Here is a 25,602-nt window from a genome sequence, read left to right on the forward strand (position 1 = left end):
TATATTGAAAATAATGTGAAAATTCACCAAAAGAAAATTATTTCCTTCTAAATTAAAAAAATAAAAGAGTTCTTTTTTTTTAACTTCTAAATTAAAATACTGATATGTTCAGAAACTTTAAAAAAAGCTGCCTTTTAGGTTAAGTTTTATGGTAAAGGTCTGGCGCACTTTGAGATAATAGTGTTCAGTTTCTTTTTTTGGGGGTGGGGGGACTGGGGATTGAACCCAGGGAAGCTTAACCACTGAGCCACATCTCGAGCCTTTTAAAATATTTTATCTAAAGACAGGGTCTTGCTGAGTGGCTGTGACTTTGCTAAATTGTGATCCTTTTGACTTAGCATCCTGAGCCTTTGGGATTACAGATGTGCGCCACCCCTGTCATTTAGTGTTTAGTTTTATATGTGTAAATGGGTACTTATTTTTAAAAATTATATTTGGAATGTAATTTTTCTATTTCACCCAAGTCATCAAATTTAGTGGCCACAATAGCCCTTTATTATTTTAGTATAATTTGTAGGATCTTTTTGCTGTCTCCATTCATCCTTCTTATTGGTAATTTGTATATTCTGTTTTTATTCTTGATCATTTTTGCTGGTAGTTACCAGTATTATTCACCTTTTTCTAAAGGATACAGTTGTGGCTTTATTTATTTTGTCCTTTTGCAGCATGTTTTCAATTTTATTGATTTTTGCACTTTGGGTAATTTCTCTGAATATTGAGAAAGGTTCATTGACACTTTTTTCTGCTTTATCTCATATTTTGTTTAGTGTATCCAGTGAAAGTATTTCATATATGTTTCTTTTAATTCTAGGGTGTGTTAATCAGCTTTTTATTACTGTGACAATATACAAGAGAAAATCACCTTGAGGGAAGATTTATTTTAGTTCATGATTTCAGACTGTGTTCACTTGGTTCCATTATTATGGGCTTTTGGTGAGGCAGAACGTCATGTCAGGGAGCATGAAGTGGAGCACAACTGCTCACCTCAGTGGTTGGAAGCAGAGAGAAAGAAAGGTGGAGAGGGGTCAGGGATAAGATATACTTTACTGGGGCATACACCCCAGTGAGCTACTTCCTTCAACTAGACCTGATTTCCTACAGTTTCCACCATCTTTCAGGCGTCCATTCAATTTTGAATCCATCAGTGGGGTCCATCCTTTGATGAGATCAGAGTCTCGTGATCCAGAGACCCACCTCTGAACATTGCTGCAATTGGGGACCAAGCTTTCAAACATCTGAGACTTTGTGGGACATTTCAGATCTCAACTATAACAAATGGTTTCAATTTTTTTTTTTTTTTTAAGGTTTGGTATTTCTGTTATCTGTTGAGAATTTTTGTTTTCACTCATTAAGATTATATTTTATTATAAGTCAATGGGCTATTAATAATAGTTGTTAAAATTATTTCTTTAATGTATGTCTTGTTTGCTTTTTTCTAGCTTCTTAAGGGGGAAATCTAGTTGATTAAAAACTACTTTTTTTCTTTCTTTTTTTTTTTTTAAATTTTTCAACGTTTATTTTTCACTTCTTGGTGGACACAACATCTTTGTTTGTATGTGGTGCTGAGGATCGAACCCCGGGCGCACGCATGCCAGGCGAGCGCTCTACCGCTTGAGCCACATCCCCAGCCATACTTTTTTTCTAATGTTAGCATTCAAGCTTCTAATTTCCCTCTAAGCACTGCTTTGGCTGGAAATTGTAAACTTTATGTATTTATTTATTTGGTACTGGGGATTGAACTCAGGGGCACTCAACCACTGAACCACATCCCCAGCCCTTTATTGTATTTTATTTAGAGGCAGCATCTCACTGAGTTGCTTAACGCCTCACTGTTGCTGAGGCTGGCTTTGAATTCATGATCCTCTTGCTTCAGCCTCCTGATCTGCTGGGATTATAGACGTACACCACTGTGCCCAGCTTGCAAACGATAAACTTTAATGTTTTCTTTTATTATTATTCTGTTAGAATTGTTTTCAGTTTTCTTTATGATTTCTTTTTCAACTTATGAAAAAGTATATTTAATTATTTAAAAGTATGTTTAATTTTCAAATATTCTTGATTTCTAGATATCATATTGTTACTGATTTCTAATTTAATTCTGTTTTGATCAAAAGTACTCTAATATTTTAATTATTTGAGACTGCATATGATTTCTCTTGGTAGACATTGAAAGGAAATTTTATTCACGGTTTTGGAAATTTTATCAATGTCTCTTAGTTCAATAGTTGATGATATTTAGATCTACTGTATACGTACTGCTAGTTTTGTCTTTTATCTGTTACCAAAAGAATGGTGTTAAAATTTTTTTACTATAGTTGTCTTTTTTCTCTTTAGTTTTGTTTTCTTTGCTTCATTTTCTTATACATGTCTATGATTTTTATGTCTTTATTGAATTGATATTAATACCATGAAGGGATATTACTGTGTAACCTCATCTCATTCTTCCTTTAACTTTGTCATAGCCATTTTCCTCTAGGAGTTTCAAAATGTTCCTGCATGTATGTGTAGCCAAGCTTTCTGCCATACTTCCCTTTATGGGGCACTCAGTGGCACTGTGTGAAATTCCTACTGTGAAATTGCCTCCCTTTGGTGCCATGTCCTGCAAATTCCACTACAACTGCTCCAAGCTCTGTTCTGTGATTCTGTGTGCTAAACCTTACCTCCTTGCTTTGTGTTCAGGAAATTCTCAATAGGCAGCTTGGTGGACTCACTTTCTGTCACAGTATAAACTGACACCTGAAAACAGATCCTTCCTATGTTTTGTACAGTTAAAGTTGCTTATAACAGGAAGAATTGTTTACTATCAGTTAATGTGTTATGGCTAGAAGCAGAGGTCTCATTCAGCTTTACATGTAGTAAACAGAAATTTACAGTTTCACCTACAAATAAAAAAAATATGGCAAACAAAACATTAAAAATAGATTGTTAGAACTTATTGCAAATTTGGGGGTTGCTAAAAATTAACCGGTAACACTTTTTGTTTCAATTTTTGTTATGTCTGCGTTGTATAATCAATTTCAGAGACAGGAATTAGTCCTTGGTATTGGTTTTTTTTTAAAATAATTTTTTAGTTGTAGATGAACACAATATCTTTATTTATTTATTTTTATTTGTGGCTGAGGATCGAACCCAGTGTCTCACACATGAGAGGCAAGCACTTTACCATTGAGCTACAACCCTAGCCCTTGTTGTCTTTTTTTATTAGTGACTATCTTTTGACGTCAAAACCTTTTTTTAATTGTAAAGAATAGAAGACCACTCAGATTGTTCAAAGAGGAGTAGGGAGATCATGTAGTAAGGTTGCAGATATACCACATGATCGAGGTACATTTGAGGGCTGAAATTTCTAAATAAGATGAATGGGACAGAATTTTACAAAAGACTTGAACATTTCATTCATCTGTTAAAAAATAACTGACTTCTCCATTTTGTAAGGTTGATGCTTGTGGGGGGGAATATATATATATATATATATGAACCTAGCTGTGCTTAACCCCTGAGTCACATCCCAAGCCCTTTTTAAATATTTTATTTAGAGACAGGGTCTCACTGAGTTGTTTGGGGCCTCACTAAGTTGCTGGGGCTGGCATTGAATTCATGATCCTCCTGCTTCAGCCTCCCTACCCACTGGGATTATAAGGGCATGTGCCATTTTAAGACCTGGTTCAAATGATATTTTCAAATTGTTTTCCTTGAGACATAGCAAGAATGTTTTTGTCTTTTCAGTCTTATGCTCTTTTCCTGTATATACAGGACAATAAATATTTGAATTAATGAAGATCAAATGAATATATATTTGAAGACTGAAGTTATTAAGTGTATGAAATGGGAAGATACTTTTCTTAAGATATTTTATTAATTTTCAAAATGTATTCTGTCTTGCTTCTTTTAAATAGAAACTATTTCTTGATTTCCTGGAATTTTTAAAAAAACTTTTTTCCCCTCTAATTAAGGTGATTTCAAGTAGAAAGGTCTGTTATTGAATGTATATTTTTGGTGAAACAGTTTCTTTTGCTCCTTTTTAATTTTTAAAAAGTAACTGAATCCCTGATTTCTTTGTTGTTTTTTGTTTTTGTGATTTCTTTGGTTTTAAAATACGGAAATAAAGGATAATGACTAATTTAGGAATCTATTGTGATTTGATTTTAATGGGCATCAACAAATAGAAATACATCATTGCCTAAGCAGTTGTTATTTATTTCCCAAACACACATTTTAAAATTTTATTAGTTTACTAATTGTCTTTTCTTAATGTTCTAGCTGTTCATTGATATCAGCTTACATCACTGAGAAGATAATTTTGAAGACATGTTTTGTTGAAAAGACAACTGAGAAAGATTTTACGAATGGGATGAACACGCTCCAGTTGATTGACTACCTACTGCAATTTGAATGTTAACGTTACCCGCCTGGTACAGTTACCTAGTGATGTACCTATTCTCACCATACCCTATTTCAGCGTGCTTGTCTTGATTAAAGAATTCAAAGTGGAGTACCGCAAACTTGATATGGATAATAAAAAGAAAGACAAGGACAAATCAGATGATAGAATGGCACGACCTAGTGGTCGATCAGGGCACAACACTCGAGGAACTGGGTCTTCATCATCTGGAGTTTTAATGGTTGGACCTAACTTTAGAGTTGGAAAAAAAATTGGATGTGGCAATTTTGGAGAATTACGATTAGGTAAGACTGTTTTATTTATTTCATTATGTGAAGAGCATTTTTAAAAAATGGATGTTACTTTTTAATGAAAAAGATTTAGTCATCTAAGTTTTTAGTTACTTAAATGGATTATGTTGATTTAAAGAATATGTTGAAAATTTCTTATGTGCTGATATTTTTATTTGTAAGGAAATCCCTGTAATAGGAATGTCTGTACTTTCTTGAGATTAACCCTTCTTATTTCTTAAGGATCTGAGAATACAAGCTTTTAAAGGCCTAGCAGATTGAAATAGCTGCCAGGAAGGCTTTTGTAGTATGTTCTTTGGACTATACTATTTAGTTTCCTTTTTCGTATTTCAAAATATTTAATATCTAACCACTTTAAGACCATTTATGTGACTAAAATGAAAGTTAATATACTGAAATGTATGCATTTAACAATGTAATGAAATTTACATTGTTGTAATTAAATTTTTTTCTTTCCACTTTTTTCCTCCCCTCTCGCCTGCCCAGGTAGTCTGGGGTGAGACTCAGGAGTCCATATTGACAAAGGATTCACAGAATTGGCTTAGGTTTTTGTAGTTAGGCAATTTTGGGAAATGGTGGTCTAACTGAACTTTGTAACCTACATTTAGGAAAATTGAGACTCAGAGAAAGTTACTTGCCAGATTTCATCCAGAAATTTAATGACAGTTCTCAGGATCAAAATCTAAGTCTTTTATTTCTTAGTACTGCAGAGGTAATCGCCGATTCGATTGAAGAGAAACAAGATCGTGCATGGTTATGTAAGAGTCAGTATGGAGGTACATTGAGGACTCTGGTCAATGGATCACCAAGAGTGGGAGCTTTAGAAATTAAAAAAAGAAAATTCTGGCTTGATGATTTTCCTTAGATCCAACCCTGCTTCTAGAAATAAGTCCAGTTGTGTTTATCTACTCAACTACTTCTTATAATCTTATAAAACATTCTGATTTGTAGTGACTCTTTAATATCATTCGTTTTGTGTTGTTAATATACTTTAAATATTTGAATTAAGCAAGCTAATAAAAAGGCAGTGACATACTTTATACATAGCTATAACATGATGTGGCTGGCAGACTTGAATTTCATAGGGAATCAAATACCAAGGAGTAAATGTTTACATTTTATTTCTTGAGACATGTTAAATTAGATCTTTGAAATTCTTAAACTGTTTCTGAGTTATAAAAACCAGATTATTTCCTTGAGGTCTAATTTTGAGCAATATCCATTTAATTCTTAACACAATGCACTAGAAAAATATAAAAATGGTTCCTGCCAATTTGGAGTATATAAGTCATTTTAACCACTCAAGGGTCTCAAATTCTTCATAATTGGATTATTTCCACTTTCAGGTTATTGTGAGGGTTGAATTTAGATGATAGTGTAAAAGGAACAGCATTATATTTGAATATTCTTTGTACATTTAAAAAAAATTTAAAAATATCTTTATTTTGTTTATTTGTTTTTATGTGGTGCTGAGGATCGAACCCAGTGCTTTACATGTGCAAGGCAAGACAAGTGCTCTGCCACCGAGCCAATAATCCCCGCCCTCTTTGGCCATTTTTAAGCAAAATTGTTTCATATCATTTTTTTCAAGATAACCATACACACACATACATTTATACACTACATACACATTTTGTGTGTGTATGTATGTGTTTGTGTATATTCAAACAAAACAAATCCAGTGGACCATATTGCCCAAGACAATATGAGAAACTATAAGAACCATATACTGAAACTGTACTATGTATTGTAAAAAGCAGCAAAACACGCCTTTCTTTTACAGTCCATGAATAAACAGGATTAGAAATAAGAGGACTTCTTAGTACATCTATTTATATATGTAATCTATCTATAAGTATTAATTGTATATATACATGTGTGATATTTATATATTTAGCATATATATCTATGTGTCTCAGTTTTATGTGTGTGTGTGTGTGTGTGTATATATGTACAGGTATATATGTATATACCTCTGTGTGTGTGTGTGTGTGTGTGTGTGTGTGTGTGTGTATACACACATACAACAGAGATCAACTAATAATTTTATCCTTCCTTATTCATAGACTATACTAAAGGGGCATTTTACTTCTAGCTTCAAATCCCTAAATGTTTTTCTATTTTGAAAAAGTTATAAGCAATATTCTTTCTGTACTTGGATAAACAGTTTCTAATGTTAAAAGTTGGTTTGGATTCTAAAAATACTTTAAAAAAACACAGTAATAGGCTCATCTTGATTATTCTTAGTACTGATTTTTTTTGTGGTTGGTATTGGATAAGAAGAAAAGTATAAACTTAACTTTTTGGGCTGGACAGTTAGTAATTTCTATTTTGGTAGAAGACTATCTCTCATGTTGTAGAGCATTAAAAGCTTCAGACCTCTTGGGCACCAAAAAAGAGTTGCAATCCTATACATAATGCAGACTATCCCTCCATGCCTAAATGCCTCAAGGAAAGGCAGTCTTGCACACTGTTGTAAATGATTCTTATAGGTAATTAGTTTAAAAAAAAGGATCATGAGATTTTTTAAAAAATTATACCTTAAAAAATCTTTTATATTGAAATAAATGTGTTAAGCATTTTTATCTGTATTTTTTATTTTAAATGATGTGTTGGTATATATTTGTGATTTTTTTCTTTTATTTTCTTTTTTGGTACTGAGGATTGAATCTAGTGGCTAGTGGCACTCTACCACTGAGCTATATTCCTAGGCCTGTTCATGTTTTTATTTTGAGACTGGGTTTCACTAAATTGCTGAGGTTGGCCCTGAACTTGAAATATTCCTCCCTTAGCCTACGGAGTTACTGGGATTCCAGGTGTGCCTGGCTTGTGGGTTCATTTATGTGTTGGTGGTAAGGCTTGCATTATGTGTTGGTAGATGTATTTTTTAGCTTGGGTAGTGAATGGAAACCATTAGAATTTTTTTTCATAGTTTTGGACATTTTCAAAGCCTTTCTGGCTAGGGAAAGACTGCCCCTCTGGCTGTTAGTCAGTTTTTAAAGATAGCAAAGGACTCAGCTGGGAGAATAATACCTTTGATAACGTAAACTACCAAACCATTGCCTTGTCTCCTCTATCTGGCCTATACACTCAAGAGGCAGTATTCCTCTGCTTTGATCATCCAGAGCCAGCAACCATTCAAGTAGAGAGCACCCTTAAAGCCCAAAAATCACTGGAATTATGGAGAGTAGCCAATGCTAAATTGTTTACCCTGCCTTGTCTTACCTTTCTCTTGACAATTCCAATAACGGCCTTGGGCTAACCTCTCCTTTTGCTCCTGTCTTCTGCCACCTAACCCCAGCCTAGTGCTTTTCCTGTGACTACATGGTATGTAGTGTGACTCCTTAAGACTTGTGAGTATAGTGAACTTTGTTTACCTGAGCCTCTCCTGTGTTTTGTTGTAGCTGCACTTAATTATCATATAAAAGAATACGAACAAGGATGTTTTATGTTGCTTTATGAATTATCGTATCTGAAAAAAGATATTGTAACTTTTGATGAAGTTTTCCATGGGGTTTTTCATAACTTCTTTTATTAATGTTTGTTTCTCCTCTTATTCATATGTAGTTTTTAAATTTTCCTTATTTTAATGTTTGTGTTTGAGAATTGTTTTATTGAAAATTCTACTGGCCTTCCAAGATATATCAACTACATAGGCAGATTTGGGTGAATTCATCATTTTTATGTTTATTGATTTTTCTGTTGCTAACTAAAGCTCATTATAAATCTTAGAATGGTGAAAGGGGCAGGAAGGGGGCATGGGGTTAGAAATGATAGTGGAATGTGATGGTCATCCAAAGTACATGTATGAAAACATTAATTGCTGTGAATATGCTTTGTATACAACCAGAGATATGAAAAAATTGTGTTCTATATGTGTAACATGAATTATAATGCATTCTGCTGTCATATATAAATTTTAAAAAATTATTAATAAAAAAGACTTAAAAACATAATAACTAAATAATTGATTATGATGCTGTGACCAAAAAAATCCCCAAATATAATGGATTTAAGCACTTAATTTCTTCTTCTTTCCCATTACATAGATTAGAGGGCGAGCACTCAAAGCTGTTAGGGTACCTCTGCATCCTTAATATATGGCTTTGGTGTCTGTGTAAGGTGATTGTTGTGGTTGTTGACTTTTTGCAGCCAGCCAGCTAGCCAACCAGGAAGTTAGAAAAAGAGTGAGGAATATGTGCATCAATTCCTGGAAGTGGGGAGTGACATACCTCTGTCCACTGATATGCAGAACTTAGTCACATGGACACACTAAACTGAAAGAAAGGCTGGGAAATGTAGTCTGTAGTAAGGTAGTCATTCTCAAGTTTGGGCATTTTATTATTATGGAAAGAATAGAATGGATGTTGGTGGATACCTTTAGTCCCTGTTATAAACATTTATGCAGTTTCTGAAGAATATAGTTTTCTATAATAATTACCATCCTAGCACCACAACATTGGTAAAACTATCTTTTCAAGTTCAATGTGACAGAAAGCGCTATTGGAAATGTCTTTTGAAATGGAATTAAAACTAATTAATTAGCACAAGTCTACCTGGGAGCCTTCTTTTAACGGGATTCCTTCAATATGTGTATTTCCTCCCTTTCACACCATATACACATACACATAGTTTATGTGCATCATTTGTTTATTCATGCTTCCAAACAAATATTGATTAAACACTATGTGAGACCATGGCTATGGTAGGTGACAAAAATGCTTTTATATTGTTTAATATTTGTTAATGTTTATAACTGTGACCCACCCCTCCAACTTCAGCAGAATGTCCAGTGTTCGAAAACAGATGATGCTTTTAGAATTTAATGCTTTCTGTTCTGAGCAAAAAGGTAGATGCTAGACCCTGTAAAAGCCAACAAACACAATACTTTTGGAAGTATTTGGAATATTTTGATTCTTTGGGATCTGTGTTTAATATAACTTCTTGTAAGCTCTGTTTTTCCCTGTGTACTTGTGAATAAACATAATATAAAAAAATTGTGAAAAGATAATATCTTGAGGAAATGCAAATTTCATCAAGAACCAGGATTGTTCATTTGTTAATTAGATGCCAGTCTTTGAGATTAAGTTCCTTATTTTATTGTTATTTACTATAAGCTTACTTGAGGAAAACTAAAATTTCATGCGTAATACGTTCTTGAAAATGTATATGAAGACATCTAGAATGCTACCTTGGGTAAGAATATTAAATATTCTCTAATATTTAAAAAATGTTTATATGGGTTCAGTGAGTATATAAATAGAGCTTAAGATTTGCCACTTTTGGTATGTCTATAAAGTTCCAACTTTGTGCCAGATATATGGAATTTATGAGACTTCTTCTACTCAGCAATAGTACCAAGGTATAATGTTTTTTCTCTTTGTTTTTACTTATTTTTATACAATAAGTACAAAATTTAGAAAAATATTATAATACTTGTATGAAAAATGTTGAACAAAGGTGGCTATATATCTGAAGCTGATATTTTCTTAGAAATTTTACTACCGTTCATTGCTGCTATATGAAAGGAGATTAAGAGTATTATGCAGAAAAATTGTGTCTATGGAAATCGATGAGTATCTACTCTGTACTCAGTAGCAAATATGATTTTTGGCCAGTTACTTTCACAGTTAAAAAGATAAATCTGTCATTTTTCTATCCTTTATTACAAGAAAAAATATTGGAAATTCAGAAATCATATGTGATACTATTTGTTATTTTTATTCTTTTAAATGTACTTGTAAAGATATACATTAATTTGTATATTAGATTATTTTCATGTACTATTACTTCCAAATTCTCCATAGCATTATCCTTAGGCTACAGATTTTGACCCATTGGAATTTTTTAGATTATGGCCAATGCCAAGGTGTATTGCAATTTTTTTAGAATTTTCTGTATGTTAATGATGTTAAGTCTCTATTTTAGTTCGTCATTTACGTTTTCTTTGCCTATAATAAAGTTTTTCATCATTCAACCAAATCTATATAAAACATTTTGATTTTTAAAATATCTTATGCTTAGAAAGTCTTCCATATTTTGGGATGGCAAATATTTTTTCTTGTCTAAGTTTATATTTTTTGGAGTTAATTTGGTCATAAGACGAGGTGTTAATAACCCCTTTTTCTCAAAGTGTTGTTAACTAGTTTTTCAGAGCCGATTACTGAACAAAATTTTTGTTTTTTTGTTGTATTTTTAATATAGATCTTTTTCTGTATATTGATATATTAATAAGATTAAATATGAGTCCCAATAAGATTATATCACATAATAATGAAGGTTTTAAAATGAGATGATGGATAGGAAAGGAATTTTATATTTCTGTTTTTATATAGAAGTGATACTTTAAAAAATTTATTTAGCATGCATTGATTATTGATTACTCTCTAAATTGTTTACAGGGCTGGGTGCAAGTGGCACATGTCTGTAATCCCAGCAACTCGGGAGGATGAGTCAGGAGGACTGAGAGTTCAAAGCCAGCCTCAGCAACTTAGGCCATAAGCAACTTACTGAGACCCTGTCTCAGAATGAAAAATAAAAAGAGTAGGGGATATGGCTCAGTAGTAATGTGCCCCTAGCTTCAACCCCCAGTGCAAAAACAAAAAAACAAAAAACAAAACAAAAAATTGTCTACAATATTACAACAAAATTAGAATCTTTCTATTTTTGTAAATGGGATAACATGTTTATTAATATCACTTTCTAATCACTATGTGATATGCTAAATATATTATTGAGTTGATTAATTAAAATATTTTCTTGTTGAGGTGTTTTTGCTTAATAGTTAAGGCTTTTTACTTCATTTAAATGTATTATTTTCTCTAGAATTGTGAGAAAACAAATTTCTATTCTTTATATAAAAAAACCCATAATGTATTATTTCCCTTGTCCTTCCCAGAGTACAATTTATATATCTTTAAAAATTTTGTTAACAATAGAATTTTATCCAGTCATGATGAAGAATGAAATTTTTTAATTTGCAGTAAAATGGACAGAACTTGAGAATATAATGTTAAGAGAAATAAGCCAAACTCAGAAAGTCAGGAATTGTAAGTTTTCTCTCATATGTGAAAACTAAAAAGGAAAAAGGAATTGAAGAGGGGTGGAGGAATCTCAGTAGAGGAAAAGGGACCAGGGAGAGGGAGGAGGGGAGGGAAAGAAGAAATACTGGGGAGTGATATTGGCCAAATTATATAGTTATATTGTGTGTAGGTATGAATATGTAACAACAAATCCCACCATTATGTTCAAGCATAGTACACCCATAAAAATATAGAAAAAATTGTTAGCAGAAACTGAAATTTTTTTCTTTCTTTTTCAAGGGAAAAATTTATACACGAATGAATATGTGGCAATTAAGCTGGTAAGTTCATATATCTTGCTTTTCCTTAATTATTTCCTTGTTTATGTTTTAATTATGTTTCATTTTCATATCATTTATAATTTGGGTGTTTATTTGAAAGGGAAAAATAATATGCATAGTCTGCTTTTTTCATTACTAAAATCCTAACATCATCATGACCTTCAAGTACATGATTGATCTGTGTAGAATGTTAGTGTTTCTCTGTGCTTCACAAACTAAGTCCTTTTACTTTGGCAACTTTATCGAATAAATTTTGGCTCTATTTTTTTTTTCTTTTAGTTATAGATGAACCCAATAATTTTATTTTATTTTTTGTGGTGCTATGGATTGAACTCAGTGCCTCATGCATGCTAGGCAAGTGCTGTACTACTGAGCCACAACCCCAGCCCAATTTTCACCCAATTTTTAATTTAAGGTAGCATTTTTAATTAGATAAAAATTAGAAAGCAAGATTTCTCTTCCTGATTCTAGCATTTGGACAAAACAAATGTGTCCTTAAGTATTCAGAATTACATTATTTGAAAACATATTTTCAAGTAAGTTGCTGAAACTTTTTCTATTGATATTTTATAAATCAGGTAAAGCTGGCTATTGTTTGACTTTTAAGGATTCAGAAATTCTTGATGTGGGTGTAGGATAGCAGGGAAAACTGGCTCCCATGGGACTAGTCTGGGTTGGTTTGTTGTTTTTGAGGCAGGACCTCATGACATTGCCCAGACTGTCCTTGCATCCACGATTCACCTAGTATCTCCAAGTATCTGAGATGACAGGAATGCACCACCTTATGTGACTTCATGGGACGGTTCTGAAGTCCTGAATGTGCTACTGTAATAGTTAGAGGATGGATCTCTTTGGAAGAATTGGAACCTAGGAATTATTTTTATAAGCCATACTTTGCTCTTCTGACTTGCCACTCACGTTTCCCTGAGGCTTAGCATGGCTTGGTTTTTTGGTCTGCTTGCCTTTGCCAATCTTGTCTCTGCTGATATAATTTGTATTATTAGGGTGATATGAAACTAATATATAAAGGAGAGACTTTTTGAGGAAGAGGCAAGTAGGAGGAATTAGAATAACTTTTGAGATGAAGTAGAAAACTCCTATTTAATGTGTCTTTGTGAGTCTAGACCAAGTTTCACTGTAAGAAATACTGTTTATTTTCACTTGAAAATAAAGATGTATAATAGACTATGGCACCATAAGGAGAGATTGGCTGGTTGATATTTGGCATTTGTTTTGATAAGTTCACTTTGGTTTCAAGTTTATTCTTTGACATTATGAAAGAAAATCTTATTTTAGTTAGTTAGTTAATTAATTAAATTTTGTGTTACTGGGAATTGAATTCAGCAATCCAGCACTCTACCACTGAGTTATACCCCTAGCACCTATCACATAAAATCTGATTAGGTCATTATACCAAGATTGTTTCTGTTTCTAGAGTTGGATTTACATTCTCACAGTTAATTTCTCAGAAATGAAAATATTCAGCAGGGTTTATTTCTAATTTATAATGATATATTTTATTATTATCGGTGCAAAGTGCCTAAATTAGTATAAATAATATTTCCTTCCTGTAGGCTGATCTACATAGAAAACTAAATTAAAACTTAAAGTTTCCTCATGAGCGTGAAATCAGTACACATAAGAGGAGTTACTATATGTGAATCATAGTGAGGAGGCCCAGGATACAGGAGCTAGACAGTAACTGAATGGACACTACTGATTTTTCTTTCTTTGGAATTCTTCCTTTCCATGTTCAAGGCCAATGTTCTTGAGTCTAGACATTTTATGGTTTTGGGTTTGAGGGGGTAGAGTGTAAGTATAGAGGTATGGCCTGTATTCTGTGTTACTGATGCAGCATCCTGTAGTGAGCAGCTGCATTCAAGAAAATATGTCCTGTATGTCAATCATTTTAATCAGCTAGACCAAGGCAGCTAAACCATGTGTCAAAGCAGGAGCCACTGCTCTAGGCTACTTTCCTTGTCTATTTCAGTCATCAAGTAGTAACCTTAGATCATTTATTTTTTAGATTTGGTACTTGTTTGTTTTCTTCATACCTCTCATGCCTTAGTAACTATTTGTTCTGTCATTTTTAAGTCTTCTTACACATACATACAAGCATTGCTTTTTAGTTTATTTTGTGGCATATCACTATCCCTTTAATTATGTTTTTTCCTTTAAAAAATTTTGTCATTTTTTAAAGCACAGCAATCAGCTTTACATATAATAATTTCTCAGAATACTTGGTGGTAACTGGGAATATGTTTAGAATCTATGTCTTTAGTATTTTGAGGTTGAAGTATGGTATTTAGTCATGCTTTCCTCAAGTTCATCCAAAAAATATACTGGGAGGACAGAAAAGTCTTTACATAAATTGTTTAGACCATAGTTTGGTATTTCTATGTACATTTTTTAAAAAATATATAATGGTATCCTAGTTCATGCCGATAGTTTGTTTTCAAATAATTTTTCAATTTGACCTTGTCCATCACCCTCATAGATTTTGCAAATATATAACAGCTGGTTGTGCATGAATAATGAAAATGTCATCCTGTGGTAAAGGGACTTTTGCTATGTGATGGTATAATAAAATTTTATTGCTAGTTAAGTACTGGAATATAGTTGATCAAGTCAGTTATGTGTCTTTATTTTTTACCTAGGGGATATTGTATGTAATTTCACTTATGATTGCATAAATTGGCATCTTTTTAAAATTTGTTCTTTTTACATACACATGACAGTAGAGTGTATTTTTGACATATTATACATACATAGAGTATGACTTATTCTAACTAGAATTCCATTCTTGTGGTTGTACATGATGTTCAGTTTCACTGGTGGTGTTATCATATATGAATATAGGAAAGTTATGTTCAATTCATTCTACTGTCTTTTCTATTTCCATTCCCCCTATCTTCCCTTCATTCCCCTTTGTCTAATCCAGTGAACTTCTACCTTTCCCATACTGTTATTGTGTGTTGGTATCCACCTATCAAAGAGAACATTTGGCCTTTGATTTTTGAGATTGGCTTGTTTCATTTAGCATGATAGTCTCCAGATCTATTCATAAATTGGCATCTTGTACATCTTAAGATTACATACTTTTAGATTATTATCTGAAGAATTACAGATAATAAAATACTACGTAGAAGGCACTGTTTTAAGCACATTGTATGTATCTGTTACCTTGTTATACTTTCCTATTAGTTCTTGCCTAAATTTCCTGTATAATTATGACAGTTTTCTTTTTCTTACAGATATTTTCACATTTAATGTTGTATATAGTATTCAAAAGTTTAGTTACTTCTGTTTATGTTGCTTCTGTCTGTGAGCATATGTGTATAGGGATAATCTTAAAAAAACATTGATTAAAATGTCTGATTTATAAAACATTGATTTTTTAACAGTTTATTATTTACACGTATAAAATGGGATATTATACAGTATAAAGCTTATATTGTATAATATCATTTAGATGAAATCCAACAATAGGCAAAACTAACCCAAGGGTGATAAAAATAAAATAGTCTCTTTGGAAAAGATGATTTACATATTCTGTAGATCATTTGTTATGTTGATTATAGGAGAATATGTAATTAACAAAACTAATGGATCTATCACTTTAAAACTATGTTTTATTATATGTAAGTATAAAAAAAAATTTTGAAAAGATGTTACTATCAACATTTTTCATATTACCATCTTTGCTCTTTCTTACCTCTTTTGGGGGGAAGGGGATGTTGGGAATTGAACCCAGGGCCTCATTCATTTATGCTAAGCACATGCTCTACTACTGAGGTACACTCTCAACTCTTCATGCTTTTCATTATCTTCATGTTAACTTAGAACCTTTACATCAGATATACACAGTTCAGAGCTGAATTTCTGGGAATGGGAGAAATAGTGTAAGGGCCAACATTTCCTTAGTCATGAATGTTCAGTGTATATTTTTTCCAGGGTCAAATAGTTGAACATAATAGAATTCCCTAGTGTTTGATCTAATTAATACCTACATACAATTTTTATATTTATGGATGACATCAGTTAATTTTACTTTGAACATGGTGTTGATTTTTATACAGATACAATTTTAGAGAAAAATACCTAGTAGAATATGAGTTGACACCAAAATTTATAACATTTGGAATTGGGGCCTAATGATCTCTTAACTTAAATGTCTTTGTTCATTTGTTTTTTGATTAGGAGCCCATGAAATCCAGAGCACCACAGCTACATTTGGAATACAGATTCTACAAGCAGTTAGGATCTGGAGGTAAAGTCTTACATTAATTAAAAAATTTGAAATAAAATAGAATTGCATGATAGTTATTCTTGAGATTCAAGGAATAGTATTTTAAATTTGATTTAGTCATTTCTTGAGGGGCCAGGGTTGTGGCTTAGTGGTAGAGTGCTTGCCTAGCTGTATGAAGGTACTGAGTTTGATCCCCGACACCACATAAAAAAATAATAATAAAAAAAAAAACCAAAGAAAATAAAGGTATTGTGTCCATCTACAACTAAAAAAAAAAAAAAAAAAAATTAAAAAAAGAGACATTTCTTGGAGGCTGTGCTTAACCAGACATTGTCTTATTATAGTCTGAAAGGCCCTTATTTATTTTAAATATGAAAATTGGGAGCTTTTAGTTGGTGTTAGCACAGATTGAGAATATTATAAAATAATTGAGAATATAAAATACATATAGCTTCCATATTCTTAGCCTTTTGAGCAATATTATAGCTATTGAAGTTTATTGTGGTCTTGTAATAGACTGAAAAATGGTACCATTAAAGATAGTCATATGATAATCCCTGGAACCTGTAGTGTTACTATATGGCAAAGAGTTTGTAGACATGATTTTTTTTATAACTTTTTTTTTTTGAGAGAGAGAGAGAGATAGAGAGAGAGAATTTTTTTTTTAATATTTATTTTTTAGTTTTCGGCAGACACAACATCTTTGTTTGTATGTGGTGCTGAGGATTGAACCCCGGACGCATGCATGCCAGGCGAGCACACTAGCGCTTGAGCCACATTCCCAGCCCGACATGATTAAATTAAGGAATTTGAGATGGAAAGATTATTTTGGATTATCTGGGCAAGTCCTAAGTGCGATCACAAACAACATCCTTGTAAGAGAAAGGCAGAGAGTTATTTTATATACACAGAAAAGTAGAGGGCAATGTGACCATGGGGGAAAGATGGACTGATACTTCCATAAACCAGGGAATGCTTGTAGCTATGAAGTCTTTCTTGGAAGAGGCATTTAGGATTATCTCCTGGAGCCTATAAAGAGAGCGTGGCCTTGCCAGCCCCTTGAGACTGATTTCAGACTTCTGCTATCTAGATTTTCAAAGAATACATTTCTGTTGTTTTAAGCCATCAGTCTTTTATTAATTGTCACAGTAACTGAGAAACTAACAGAAGTATATTTTTATATAAACTTTGGATTCAAGTGAAAATAAATATTTTGTGTCATTGGAAAAAATTAATGGAAACATTTTGTACTGTACCTTATATTTCTTCTGTTAAAGCTTTTCACAGCTCTAGTTTTGTGTACTCTTATTCTTTTAATCATAATAAATTTACTTGTACAGTTTTTTTTTTTTTAATAATGTAGGTAGGGCATTTTGTTTCCCCAGATTTAATAAAATGGAATTTTTATGTATTATTATTTTTATCATGTATTCTTTTGTAAGCTTGTTTACATTATTATTATTATTATTATTATCATGTATTCTTTTGTAAGCTTTGTAGAGCTGTCTATTTCTTCATATAGTATAGAGATTTGTGTTTTTTTTTATAAGAGTAAAACTTTACAAATGAGTTATTGCAGGGACAACAAGTTTAAAATTTTGTGTTAAAGCATCTAATACTATAAACAACAACAACAACAACTACTACTACTACTACTTCTCTTCTTCCTTTTCTTCCCCTACCCACCTTAAGTTCTCGTGGTACTGGGGATTAAATTCAGGGCCAAGCACTTGCTAGGCAAGTACTCTATCACTGAGCATCCCCTACCCAACAATAGGCTTTGTATAATGCATTTTTAAGTCTGATACAAACAGGCCTTTGTTAGCTTTCCATGTTGCTATGACAGAACACCTGAGGTAATTAATTTATAGGGAGGAAAGATTTATTTTAGTTCATGGTTTCAGTCTATGGTCAGTTGACCCTGATATTTTGGTTCTGTGCCAGTAGTAATATATCATGGCAGGAGTACATCCATGGAGGAATTCTGTTGTGCTTGTGGCAGCTTGGATTCAAAGAGAGAGGGAGGAAGGGGCCAGGTCCTAAATCTCCTTCAAGGGCACATCTCTACTGACTTAACTTTCTTCTACTAGGCCCTGTGGTAGAGATTTTACCATCTTTCAGTAGTGCCACAGGCTAGCAATTAAACCTTTAATAGATGGGCTTTTGGAAGACACTCTACATCCACATGGTAGCAGGACCTTGGTTACCAGAATTAACACTGACAAATGAGTTTTAAGTTACAGCGATTAAACTAATTGTATGTAAATCCATACATGTTAATTAGGGCTGTCATGTAAGAAGTTAAGTAGAAAAGAAGAAAACAACACAAATTTATTGACATATATGCTGAAAATTCCAGGAAATAACCTACACTATGCGACATTGCTTTATCCAGGGTTTCAAACACTGTCATCAGTATCTTGACTATTTATGATTTACTGTTCTTTGTATATATAAGCTCCACTGTCTGGTTGCCTCTGCTTAAAGATGGCAAAGGTAGCCATCATAGACTAGGCTTAGCAATTATAAAAACATCCTTTTTTTAAAAAAAAAAAAAAATTCTCCAGCAAAAATGCTAGGACTAAATTTTACTGTTTTATATTGAGTCCCATTCTTCCTTTGTTTGAGTCACTATGAATTTGCTTGCCCAAAGTGAGGTTTTGTGCACATCCCAGGAACTACCTGGACCTTAGGAACTGAGATTGGTAACAATGGTTGTCTATTGGGAAATTGAGGTGCTGTTAGAAGGCAGATTGGGGGGCTGGGGATGTGGCCCAAGCGGTAGCGCGCCATGCCTGGCATGCATGCGGCCCGGGTTTGATCCTCAGCACCACATACAGACAAAGATGTTGTGTCCGCCAAATACTAAAAAAAAAATAAATAAATAAATATTAAAATTCTCTCTCCCTCTCTCTCCTCTCTCTCACTCTTTCTTTAAAAAAAAAAAGGCAGATTGGGTACTATGAAGATAAAAACACATAGTTCTATCTATTAAAGTAGTAGAACTTTTATTTAGAAAATGGTTTAATTTGATAAGAATAAATAAGTCAATTTGGAATTTAGTTGTATTGTAATAAAAGTATACTTTTAGTATCTTATTATTCACCCATTTTAACTTTAAATTATGTCAGAGGTTGTTATAATAAAAATTAAACATACATTTATATATCTTTTTGCAGTCACATACCATAGGACTACTGTGTAGCACAGGTGCAGGTACCACCCTTTATTGGGTAGCTTTTATACTTAAGGAGGTTTCCTGCTGCCATGGTATTATTTCTATAGATTGAAATGTGAATTGTATTGCCAGAAGATGTATATCATAGTGGCTGTGAAACTATGATAAATGTGATATTTTTGAATATTTCATGAGTCACAAGAATTTTGAATATTTTTTTTTATTTATATCAGTTGTGAAGTTAAAAAATAAAAACAAAAAATACGTTTAAGTACTTATGTGAACCTTATAGAAAAACAAGAGTGCTTAATTGGGAGAACTGGTGATCAAAACAATTTTATTTTGGAATTGATAGCTGGAATGATTATATTTTCAGATTGTTCTTAATCATATATGAGCCTTTTCAAGCAATTTCAACCTATAAATCATGCAGTATAATATTTTATTTTGATAACTTGCTTGTTAGCATTGTCTTTAAAAATATATTAAAGTTATACTTAATTAATATGCAGAATATATAAATAATTCCTAAAACTTAACAAAAATAGAACCGATTCAATTAAAAAATGGGCAAGGAACTTTAACTCAGCATCACTAATAAATAAGGAAATGCAACTCAGAATCTTATTGAGATGCCACTTCACCCACTTCAGTATAGCAACTAAACAAACAAAACTAAAACTAGAAAACAGCAGGTATTAGTGTGGATGTGGAGAATTTGGAATTCTTGTACATTAATGGTGGGAATTATAAAATGGTGCAGCCACCATGGAAAACTGGTGGTTCCTCAGTAAATTAAACAGACTACCATTTGATTTAGAAATTCCACTTCTGGATACATATGTAAAAGAATTGAAAGTAGGGACTGCAACAGATAATTGTACACCCATGTTCATAGCAGTATTGTAGTAGCCAAAAGCTGTAAGCAAGTCAGATATCTGTTGATAGAAAAATGTGGTGCATAATTTCTGTCGAATATTATTCAACCTTAAAAAGGAAAGGAATTTTTGAGACATGTTACAATATAGATGCACCTTAAGGATGTTTTGCTGAGTGGCAGAGGCTGGTCAGAAAAAGCCATATACTCTATGATTCCACTTTCTTGAGGTACCTAAGTAGACAGATGCATACAGACAGAAATTATAATGGTAGAGCTTATGGGAGAATAAAAATGGAAATTATTGTTTAAAGGGTGTTTTAGTTTAAGATGATGAAAAATTTCTGGAGATTGATAATGGTGATAGTTATACAACAATGTGAATGTACTTAGTGCCACTGAACTGTACATTTAAAATGATTAGAATGATAAACTTATGTTATGGATTTTGCCATAGTAAAGAACAAATTAAAAGGAAAAATTTATTTAGAATTATTTAGTGAGGTATCTGTGAAAAAGTAAACAATTTGTTTGGTTCTGTCTGAGTTTTAGTCCTCCTGTGAGTTCGTGTGTCTAATTTTCCTTTCACTTAGCATCCCTGGAAACATCCCTCTTTTTTTTTTTTTTTATTTACTGAATCTGTTATATTTGATCAAAAGTTTGTTTTCAGTGTGCATATGAAGGAATGACTTACATTACTTAGCTTTAGCTAAGGATGAGAATATTGTTTTATTCCATTGTCACTTTCTGTGATAGCAAATTTAATGTACTAAATAATCTTGTTTTCTCACATCTACTTAGCATTCCCTAAGTAAAATGAAATTCTAGATTTGGGAATCATCAGCACCGAGATGGTTTTGAAAGCAAAGGGAATGTACAAGATCTCCTTGGGAGAGTACAGGGATGGATAAGAGTAAAGGATTGAGGATGAAGCTATGGGGTCCATTGTGTTGGGTAGGAATGATTTGACTGTTAGTGACAAAAATTGTGATACAAGTAGCTTAAACAAATAAAGTTAATTACATAAGAAAATAAATAAGGAGTTGTGGGGCAGGCAATCGTAGGATTGGCATAACTGCTCAGCCTCCTATCCTTTGTGTGTAACTTTCTTCTTACAGTCTAGGATCTTTTGTAATAAGAGCGAGGGAAGAGAGGATCAAATGAACATCTGTATAAAGACAAGTTCCAATTCTTTGTCTCCTTTATGCACGAATGTCTCTACTGGAATCAGAAGTTCAGTGTACCTAGAACTGAACTCTTATCTTCTTTTCACCTTCCAGTGATTTTCCTCTCTTCCAATAGACCTGTTTGGTCTTCTGGATTACCAAATTTTATGAGTTGCACACCCATTCAAGCTGAAATGTTAGTCTCTTCAGTGATTTTGGCCTGTTGGGATAGTCAAAATGTTCTGTCAGTTCTGTCTCAGAATCCCTCTTGATTTCATTCTCTTCTTTTTGTCCCCATTGTCACTTTTATTTAAATTGACTTCCTTTTGTACATCTAACCTTCTTCTTCCTTACACCTCTTCATAGGAGTTCATCATTTAGCATAGAGACCAGATTTCTTCCTCTTTTTACTATCTACTTTTTAGTTGCATTCAATTTATTATTATTTGAACAATATTATTTCACATGTCTATATTCTCCTTTCTGGAATATCTTTCTTTCCCAGTGAATTCCTTCCTTCTTTAACCCTGAGCTAAATGTCACTCAGTTTGAAGTGCATTTTCTGACATCTGTTTGTTGCTCTTCAGAAAAGGGGCTTTTACTTTGATCAGATATTATTTTAAATGTACTTTTATTTTTCTTTTATCATATGTTACTATTTGTTTATGTTGAGGACAGTGATAATGATATGTTCACCTTTTCCTTCTTGGAACTGAGCAAAATGAATACCAATTGTAGGTCCTTGGTAAATAGTTGTAATGATAAATTGTTAAATGAGGAAAATAGATGTCTTTTTTTCATTATATGTGAATTTGTGATATATAATCTCCAGATTTGCTATAGCCTTGTCACATCTGCGATCATATGTTTAAAACTTGGTATCTTAACCTTAATGTGAAATTGCAATATTATTAAATTTGAGTTTATTTTAGTTTTGGATAAGTAATACCATTTCAAGTTTTTATGTATTTTAACTGATTTTTTTGTATTATTCTATACTTAGGTACATTTAATTCTTGATTTTAGTGAACTAGAGATAGAAGAAAATTAATGCTAATATTTAAATTAATGGAAATGGTAAGCCAAGGTAATATGCAGAAGGTTTTATAATAAAACTTTATAAAAAGTTTATTAAGGTTTATATAGACTTTTCTGGACTGTACAATTCAGCCATTTAAAGAATTCACTTTCCAGAGAAAGACTTTAATTGTTACAAATTTTTATTTGCTTAAAATGCATTTGAATTATTGATGTTACATGAAAATGCATGGAAATATTTTAAGATTTTATGGGAAAGTTTGTTATGAAGATCTGTGAGTCTGAGTAATGCTTCTTTATATTAACTTATTTCTTTGACATCAGAAAGTTGAAGTAGGCTATATGGCAGAAACTTGTCAATTAATTAATTCCTTTTTTAAAATATTTATTCTTAAGTTTTAAGTGAACACAATATCTTTATTTTACATTTATGTGGTGCTGAGGATCGAACTTAGTACCTCCTGCATGCTACCAAGCACTCTCCCACTGAGCCACAACCCCAGCCCTAATTAATTCCTTTTTATCATAGGAAGTAAAATAACTTTTTCTGTTATAGTTATTTCTTATCTGAAAAAGTAAAGATTCTTAGAAAATCTCTTATATAGAAATGATATTAAAAATATTCCTCAAGATCATGCAGACAAGGCAGGGTGTGGTGGTAATTACACATGTAATCCCAGAGGCTCGGGAGGCTGAGGCAGGAGGATTGTGAGTTCAGAGCCAGCCTTGGCAACTTAGTGAGGCCCTAAGCAACTCTGTGAGACCCTCTCTCTAAATAAAATACAAAAAAAGGGCTGGGGATGTGGTTTGGTGGTTAAGCACCTGGTTTTAATCCCTGGTACCCCACCCCTTCCCCCCAAAGGATTGTGCAAACATTAAATCATAATTTCTTAAGTTAGTAGCCTGACTTTTTGAGGGGTTCTTGAATTGTATAGTTCAAAACAGTGATTAAATGATAGCAGCAGTGGCTGTTTTTAAAATTGTAACTTTATAGTATTGCCTTCTCGGAGCTGTTAGAAAAACCTCTCTTCCTTTTTTACACAGGTTCCACTCCCCCTTGATTTGTGTCTTGCTAAAAATGTGAGGATTTTTGTGTATCTTACATGTTTTACATGTTTTACTTTGATTCCATCCCTACATGTTTTGGACACCTCTAGTTAATTTTTTTTCTAAGACTCTTTACTTCTTTCTGTTAATTCCATAATTGTTTTAATCAGCTTTTTCATTGCTGTGACTGAAAACCAGACCAGCACAACTATAGTGGGGAGGAAAAGTTTATTTAGGGACTCAGTTTCGGAGGTCTTAGTTCATAGACAGCTGGCTCCAGTTTTTAGGGCTTGAGGGGAGGCAGAACATCATGGCAGAAGGAAGCAGCTCACATGACGATCAGAAGGCAGAGAGAGGTACTCCATTGGCCAGATACAAAATATATACCTCAAAGCCACGCCCCAATGCCCCAGCTCCTCCAGCCACACTCCACCTGTCTTCAGCTACCACTCAATTAATTCCATCAGGTGATCAATTCACTGATTGAATTAATGTTGTCATAACCTGATCATTTCTTCTCTTTACCTTCTTGCATTGTCAAGATAATGATAAATCAAGATAATAATAATAATGTATGGAAATTTTATCAAATTACTTACTTTTGAGAAGGATTGTGGGTAATAGTTCAAGCCTTATAAACATTTTGAGTAATACCTAAAATTCATTTTGTTCAGCGTTGCATGATTAAATTTCTCAGACCACTTTATAAAAATTTTGTTGTCTCTCTATATCTTATAAGATTCTGTGTGATAAAACAAAAGAAATATTGTAAAAAGCATGAAAGTAAGTGATTTATTGGAATAATGCCTATTGTATTTTAGTATTTCTAAAAATCATGAAGAATACTATATGGGTGGGTTAGTCATTATATAAATGTACTCAGCCTAGATAACCAATATTTATGTAGCAAATTCTTAAGAGTTCCTTTGTCTTAGTTGTCACATTTTGAAAATGGGTAATATTTCTAATTCTTTGTTGGGGTCTCTATGGGAATTTCTATAAGTTTTGTTGCTAAAATTGACAAATTTATAGGTAAATATACATGTTTATTGTTACTATGGTACTAGCATCATAGTAAAGAATATGAAGTTTTTCTGTCAAAGTTGTAGTTTATAGAGAATGTATACATTTAAAGAATGCCATGCATTGTCAATAAGAAAGAAGTTTGGTTTATATGATATAGTCATTAAGACTATAATGTGTGTTGTATGGTAGGTGTTATATTTTTCAGTAATTTACCAAGAAGAATCTTAAAAAAATAAACCATGCTTTTTAACAGGGTATCTAAATTGTAATGAGGGACTTAACTTTTCTTAAATACTGAATTATTTAAAAATTTTTAATGCAATATTAAAAAGATAGAATGTATAAAACCATGAAAAATATGGTAATTTCATATTTATTTTTGCATTAAATGTACTTTTGCATGTTGCAAGAAAAAAAAGGCTTATAACATTGTGCATTGGAGTTGTTTAAGAATAATAGTCATTTTTTCCATAATTATTTAGTCCCAAAAGGATAATAAACTAAATTCTTTTTAATTTTTGCAGTATTACACTTTTACTTGTTTGTAAGTGGTGTTATTTTTTATCTTTGAATTTTAGAATAATTTCTAAATGTATAATAGAATTTTCATAGAAATGATGTTGCTTATTTCTCCAGTAAGGAGATTTGATTTCTTTTATTTGGGGTAATTGGTAAAATTTTATAACTACATGTGGGTATTGTATTATTTTAACAAAAAGATTCTTGCCAAGTCTATAACTCACTGTACCTATTTGTTCATATCTGCACTTACAGCTAGGACAACAGTTCTCAAAAGTTTGGGTCTCAGGATTTTTAAATTTTATCTTCTTATTTATTTATTTATATTGGGGATTTAACCCAGGGGTACTTTACCATTGAGCTGCATCCCTAGTTCTTTTCATTTTTTGAAGACAGGGTCTCACTGTTACTGAAAGCCTCACTAAATTGCTGAGGCTTGATGAGTTT

The 25,602-nt window shown here is 32.5% G+C and overlaps 1 protein-coding gene across 9 annotated transcripts in view; it reads left to right on the forward strand.

The window, feature by feature from the left end:
* Csnk1g3 (casein kinase 1 gamma 3) overlaps window positions 1-25,602 on the forward strand; it is a 115,243-nt gene that overhangs the window by 21,735 nt on the left and 67,906 nt on the right. For 8 of the 9 annotated variants that reach the window (XM_076856682.1, XM_076856684.1, XM_076856686.1 and 5 more), the window contains exons 2-4: window positions 4,261-4,686; window positions 12,015-12,055; window positions 16,256-16,325. In XM_076856682.1, coding sequence (XP_076712797.1) covers window positions 4,509-4,686; window positions 12,015-12,055; window positions 16,256-16,325 — 289 coding nt within the window. In that variant the 5' untranslated portion in view covers window positions 4,261-4,508. Of the gene's footprint in view, window positions 1-4,260; window positions 4,687-12,014; window positions 12,056-16,255; window positions 16,326-25,602 lie in introns of those variants that run through there. The other variant, XM_076856691.1, reaches the window with a different exon arrangement.

This window comes from Callospermophilus lateralis, chromosome 5 (genome assembly GCF_048772815.1).
Source record: "Callospermophilus lateralis isolate mCalLat2 chromosome 5, mCalLat2.hap1, whole genome shotgun sequence".
NCBI classification, from domain to species: domain Eukaryota; kingdom Metazoa; phylum Chordata; class Mammalia; order Rodentia; family Sciuridae; genus Callospermophilus; species Callospermophilus lateralis.